This window comes from Sander vitreus, chromosome 15, assembly GCF_031162955.1.
Source record: "Sander vitreus isolate 19-12246 chromosome 15, sanVit1, whole genome shotgun sequence".
Lineage (NCBI taxonomy): Eukaryota > Metazoa > Chordata > Actinopteri > Perciformes > Percidae > Sander > Sander vitreus.
The window spans coordinates 14,449,768-14,456,236 of NC_135869.1; the positions used below are offsets into that span (position 1 = coordinate 14,449,768).

Genomic DNA, 6,469 nt, shown 5'->3' on the forward strand with positions numbered 1-6,469 from the left:
ACTGGCAGATATGATGTATTTGCAATGTGTAGTCACTAAATCTTTTGGGATCCATCTCTATTCATGGTTCCTCCTCAGCTCAGTGGTTTTTAAAGGACTCATGCTGCCATCAACTGGTAAAACCTGCAAAGACACCACTCAGCCTGGTCACATCAAACAAAGAAGCACTATGCTCTAATAAATACACGTTAAGCTATCAGTTTGCAAGAGATTTAGCCTGTGTGCCATCTAAAACAACGTTGGGGTCGATTTCACTCCATTATTCCCACTCATCTGAGAAAACGGCCCAAACTCAAATTCAGGAACATCATTTAAAAACCATTCTCGGTAAATTGTCAAAAGATTGGATGATTAGACTTTAAGTTCAAAAAATTGATGTCAAATTGTGATATTAGAATTATACGGCTCTCTCTCACTTTTTAATAAAACTGAGTTACACACATTTTCATGAATAATGAATATTACTTTAGGCCTTTTCAAAGACTCTTTTGGGGTTTAATATTTTAAAAAGATAGAAAGCACATAACTATTTTTCTATCTGGCTTTCCAAATCTTCAATGATCAGTTTATCAGAGCTGCTGTCGACCCACTGGAGAGAACCTTATATTTCCAAGAATGAATTTATGATGACTATTAAGTCTAAATCAACTCTCAACTTGGCTAATTAGTAAAATAAAGAAACTGGTGTGCATATTTAAGATAAGATGTTATATTATTGATCCCCTGATGGGAAATTCACGTTACAGCGGTATAGAAAACGTCTGAAGAGGTAGGAAATAGATTAAGCTGTTTAAAATGATAAATACAAGTAAGACAATGAAGTAAAAAAATAATAATATAATAAAAAAATATATATATATATATATATATATATATATATATATATATATATATCTCATCTATGCATCGATACATCACAATACTTGGGCTACTCCAGGCCAAATACATGACTTCAAAATTGTGTATAAAGCTGTGCAAATATATATATGTGCAAAAGCAAAGTCAAGTATTGCAACTTTGCAGGCTTCTTTGAGGTAGAGTTAATTGAGAATCAGATAGATAGATAGACTTATTGTTAAAGTTACATTGATATAAGTGAATACAAAATATATTAATTATTCAACTCGTATGTAGCAGAATATTGCATACACGACAACATATAAAATACAGTAGAATATATTGTATGCTTTCTGTAATTCAGGTAATAAAGTGCAGTGATGTTTGTTAATGTACAACAAGTCAAAGCATTTAGTGATTTAGATTTGCTATATAACTTTCCCAGTTCTACTACCTAATGTTGAACTGCCTTTCCCCATGGCTGCATCTAACTCCGCCCCAGCTTGCAGATGTGTAAAGGTGAGGTAAAGTAGGCCTACTGCCCTAATCAAAACAGTCCTGCACTTCAGCAATGCTTACTCACCCAGCTATTGATTTGCATCTGCATAGGTTTAACAGATATAGGCTACGTTTTTCCAGCCACTGTGCCAGTCTTGCATTATGGCTGAAAAAAGGTTATCTTGCTCACCAAAGGGAGAACAGTGATATGCACAAACCACATTAAGATTAAAATGAGCCAAACCAATAATACTCTTACTAGAAGACAAGCATATTTTCTGTAGCCAAATAACTAAGTTTGGTTACTTACTTTATTTAGAAAGTATTCACAGGATGTATTGGTATGCTATCATGTGTTCATGGTGCTGATTTGACTAATTTAATGTGTTGCAGCCCTCAGCCTCGACCACTCGAGGGCATGGATGTGTTAAGAGAACAGCAGACCCTCATTCTCATTATTCTACATAGACATATGGGTTGCCTGTCGATTCAAGATAACGTCAACGCAGACACGATATAAAACACCTCCTGTATGAGCTTTCAAAATAAAAAAAAATAATGCTTTACTTTTCTAATCTGTGTATAACGTAGGATATGTAAACCTAATAAACAACATAAAATGGACAAGACACGGAGAGGAGACAAGGATAGGAGTTGTAGTTGCCCTCACAAGAAAAGCACAGCAACAAGCGCCGACTGCCCGCCAAATGACATTAAATTAGATGTAAACGTCTGGATCTTTCTAGAATTTACCTGTCATTTCTATTGATGGTCTATAACCACACCTGAGGTAACATAGGATTTTCCTGACGTCAGGTTACGTCATTCTCGTGGGAGGAGAGTCGTGCGTGACACATCAAAACTTGACGAAAACAGACAAAACAGGCAGTGGTGCTCAGAGATCTGTGGTTGAAGTGCTGTCAGAAAGGCTCGGTAACATCGGAATGAACCAGGATTATTCAAGAAAACATCGTTGCCTCTAACTTTAACAGAACAGACCGACAAGAAAACGGGATTTGGTAAGTGAAAATTAAAAGACAGCTAAGATTAACGTCAGATTCTAGTAACGCTATTTTAGTCAGCTAACGTTAAAAGTAACGTTACATTTCGATTAACGTTGAAAAACAACTAGCTATGTTATCTAATGATGTTTACTGTGTTTATTCGGGGGGTTTAGTCTAGATAGGGAGAAAGTGAAGCGCATACTGTAGTTTGTCTTCACCCACTTCAATAATGCGTTTAGACTAACATTAACGTGAGATACATTGACGTATTGCTTAACAACACACAGGCTAGCTGCTAGCATTAGTGTGGTTATTAAACAAGGATTGTGATGGCAATTTGAATACATCGTATTATCATGAGTTGGTCACAGTAACGTCAGCTAATTATTTCTGTTTGCTGTTACGTTGGTTACGATCGTATGGCAGACATAATTTGAGCTGTAACGTTAGCTAACGTTAGTTATGTAAGACGTTAACCGACCTAATCGCATGTTAGCCTGGCCTATCTAGCAAGCAAGCAAGCGACCTATTTGTTAGGACTCCTAACGTTTAGCTTGTTCCCCACTGTTTTCTGGACAAAGACAACTAACGTTAGCTAACGTTACTGAAAGCCAAAACCAGCATCCAATAAATTGCGTTGCCAACGTTAAAAAGATAGCTAAGCCATCTAGCTAACGTTAGATGGCTACGATACTAGCAGAAACTAGCATACGAATGACATGGCTAATTCCATAGCTAGCTAGCTAACCATTTGCTAGCATTCACTGGGACCCTTTTCAGTGTTCACACAGTAACGTGTCACAACGATAAACATTTTCTTCACTTCGTCCTTCAGGTTGTCGAGGTATTTCTATGTGATGGAGTTTCCAGATTTAGGAGAGCACTGCTCTGAGAAGTCCTGCAAACGTTTAGGTGAGTGCCTTTTGGGAAAGATCGAAATGTCTGTTTGTTTATCCAGCCAAGTTTGATATGAACCCGAATTTTAAAACCTTACTTGATTACAGATTTTCTTCCTATGAAATGTGACGCCTGTCAAGAGATTTTCTGCAAGGACCACATAACCTATGCAACTCACAAATGCATGTCATCCTACAAAAAGGTAATTGGACTGGGTGCAGCACAGTGCCACGTTTGTACTATGTTTACAATGTTACATTAGAGGCTACAAAAAAGTAGAAGTAAAAATGGATATATCCTGCTTCTCTGTCCTGATATTGCATTACTTTATACTGTTAAGGTCAGAGTAGTCATAGTAATATCTTTGCCTTACAAAGATCTGTAATACTGTTGTTGTTTAATGTCTTTAATTTTCATTTTATTCTTGTAGGACATCCAGGTCCCAGTATGTCCTTTGTGCAATATCCCCATTCCCATCAAGAGAGGAGAGATGCCTGACATTAAAGTTGGTGAACACATTGATCGGGATTGCAAATCGGACCCTGCGCAGAGAAAAAGAAAGGTAAATATAAAATTGAGGTGTTTCACCTTACAATGAATACAAATCTAAACACTAAGACACACATTTTTTCTTCTTTTTAGATTTTCACAAATAAGTGTTCTAAAGGAGGCTGTAAGCAGAAGGAAATGATGCGAGTGACCTGTGACCAGTGTCATTTAAATTACTGTCTTAAACACCGGCACCCACTAGACCATGACTGTAAGACTGATGGGAATCCTCTTTCCAAATCAGGGTGGGTACAGTTGCACTAGATCTTCATATAATGTTGTGCATTCATCTGAGTATTGCTGACTTGTTTTATTTATTTTGTCGTAGAAATGCTGCTGTAATGAGGGCCCAAGGTGCTTCCTCCTCCTCCGGTTCTAGTTCATCCACTTCAGGGCGCTCGAGACCGGTTTCTAATGGTGTGAGTGCAAACAGAGGCCACAGCACTGGGTAAACTTTGACTTTGTATTGATTTTTAAATGTGTCAGAACAACCTAATCACTTTTTCAAATAGACTCCTAAAATGATAAATCACTTTTGTTGTCCCGTTTTTATCTTCTCAGCACTACCCAGCGGATTCCTACTTCCATTTCAGCACAGAATGTAATCCCACCATCAGCATCATTTCAGGCTGGAATGGTATGGACATTGTTTACATGATGTCGACCTGATTAAATAATTCCAAAATGAGAGGAAAATGAACATGAGTGAGCTGCTCTGGTGCTGTCATTGCAGACGGAGGAGCAGGCTTTACAAAGGGCTCTGGAGATGTCTCTGGCTGAATCGAGGCCGACTGTTCAGCCGGCCCTTACGTGAGTAAACTTATCAGTTCGACATGACTCGTAACACACTCGTGTCAGTGTGCTGCTCTGGAGTGGAATGTGTTTTTCTCACTGACCTTTAACTTGAAAAGTGTGTGTGAGAATCTGATTACATAAACAAAAGTGCTTTTTTATTAAATTTGCACAACAATAACTCAAACATTCAAAGACACATGAAGCTCATCTTCTTGATACCGTTGTATGTTTTGTCCCTAGTTTCCCCAGTGCTCGAGTTATTTTTTTTCTTCTAATTATGGTTCTTAAGCTTTCTCTCTCTTTCTTTGTGTCTCAGCCCTCAGGAGCAGGAGGATCTGGCTCTCGCTCAGGCTCTCGCTGCTAGTGAAGAAGAATACAGACGTCAGCAGCAGAGACAACAGGTACCCGGAAAGCTTAGCCGTCAGTAGCATGCATACAGGAACACATGTAGGTACACTGTTGTCATGGCCAGTCCATTCTTTATTAGCAGAAGACTAATTTGCCTCTTGTAAACGTTTAATTACTATATGGAATGTGTGTAGATGGTCTTTTTCTAACTGTATTTTCTCTTTGTTTAGGGGAGGGAGTCCAAACAGTCCAGCTGCAGCCTCTCTTAATCTCAGACCACCATTTAGACTTCGAGCTTTGCTAATTATCTACTAGAACCTGCACATCTGGGATATCAATATCCAGAATAAATGATTGTTAAATGAAGAAATCCTGTTGGAAGTTGCTGATATTACCGCCTTCTACAATATAAGCACATACTTTCCCAGCAGGATCTGATTTTTACTAATGCTTTGTACATATTTTATATGCTTACCATGATAAAACCATTATATTACCATATATGAATAAATTATTTAAAAGATCCACTCTGAATTGTGAACCGTTGATTCCGATTTCAAGACCCTTAACTCTGAGGCCTGCCATTTAGCCATATCGGCAAGTGTGAAGTGGAATAACTTTTTCAGCTCATTGTTTACATAGCACTGCTCAGAATATTCAGGTAGTTTCTGATAAACTTGGGTGAGTTTTATTCAACAAAGTACATCAACTGTGATGACCACATGAGAGCAAGAACACTGAACTATTGTTTATTTACGCTTCTGTCATTCATCAGGTAAACTTCATCTCGAAGGTCTCAGGACTGAAACATTGTAAATAAAGACCGTACAAGTGAAACTGTGTACAGGATTTCATTTGGACAGTTTTTGATCGGATGCACCGGTCTTAAATCCATTCTTATGTTGAACTTTGCAGCAATTGTTTCCCAAACCTCAAACTCAGGACTTCTAACAGAACTGTTGTGGATTAACATGCAATAGCCTTGACAGATTAAACATGGAATTTGATATTTCATATGAGAGGGAGCAACTTTTGACAGTTTATAGCGGTAGATGTAGTTTTGTAATTAAATTGTGGATTATTATTTACAAATGGTTAGATGAAGTTAGTTCAATACAGATGTGTGCAACTATGGTAATCATGTCATTCATCAAGCAAAACTTGAAGATCTGCTTCTATGTTTTACATCATCGTAAATGGAATCATTGAGTTTGGGACTGTTGATTGGACAAAACAAGCAATTTGAATATTGATTATGGGAACATTTTTGGCCATTTTCTTAACCACCGCTTAAAAAAAATAAATAATTCATTGACAATGCACTGAGTTATTCAGGGGTTTGTACAGCAGAGGGCAGCAATATTCCATATATATTTAATATTTCACAGCAGGCTTGGATGGTTACTTCACAGCCGTTTGTTGGAAAAGACCTCTGCTATTTATTGTTCTAACAGAGAGCAATAAGTCTAAATTCTCATGTTAAATCAGGTGACTGCTCCTTTGGTTCTGCTGGCATTTACATGATCAAGAGAGAAACATTG

At 37.7% G+C, this 6,469-nt stretch overlaps 1 protein-coding gene across 2 annotated transcripts; it reads left to right on the top strand.

Moving 5' to 3' along the window:
- The first annotated feature begins 2,196 nt into the window (after positions 1 to 2,196).
- Positions 2,197 to 5,453, top strand: zfand2a (zinc finger, AN1-type domain 2A). Of its 2 annotated transcripts, none has more exons than XM_078270113.1 (10): positions 2,197 to 2,354; positions 3,175 to 3,251; positions 3,344 to 3,438; positions 3,667 to 3,798; positions 3,879 to 4,030; positions 4,114 to 4,233; positions 4,347 to 4,422; positions 4,519 to 4,595; positions 4,897 to 4,981; positions 5,159 to 5,453. In XM_078270113.1, exons 2-10 carry the CDS (start codon positions 3,197 to 3,199, stop codon positions 5,195 to 5,197), a joined length of 831 nt encoding a protein of 276 aa, XP_078126239.1. In that variant the 5' UTR covers positions 2,197 to 2,354; positions 3,175 to 3,196; the 3' UTR covers positions 5,198 to 5,453. The 2 variants fall into 2 exon arrangements, with proteins under 2 accessions (XP_078126239.1, XP_078126240.1); XM_078270114.1 differs by having other exon boundaries at positions 4,897 to 5,027; positions 5,159 to 5,250.
- The last annotated feature ends 1,016 nt before the right edge of the window (positions 5,454 to 6,469 follow it).

Bases quoted from the DNA above. Each gene is read 5' to 3' on its own strand.
- zfand2a (XM_078270113.1), top strand. From the start codon at position 3,197: ATGGAGTTTCCAGATTTAGGAGAGCACTGCTCTGAGAAGTCCTGCAAA. The intron at 3,252-3,343 runs GTGAGTGCCTTT...ACTTGATTACAG, and splicing joins GAAGTCCTGCAAACGTTTAG to ATTTTCTTCCTATGAAATGT. The intron at 3,439-3,666 runs GTAATTGGACTG...TTATTCTTGTAG, and splicing joins GCATGTCATCCTACAAAAAG to GACATCCAGGTCCCAGTATG.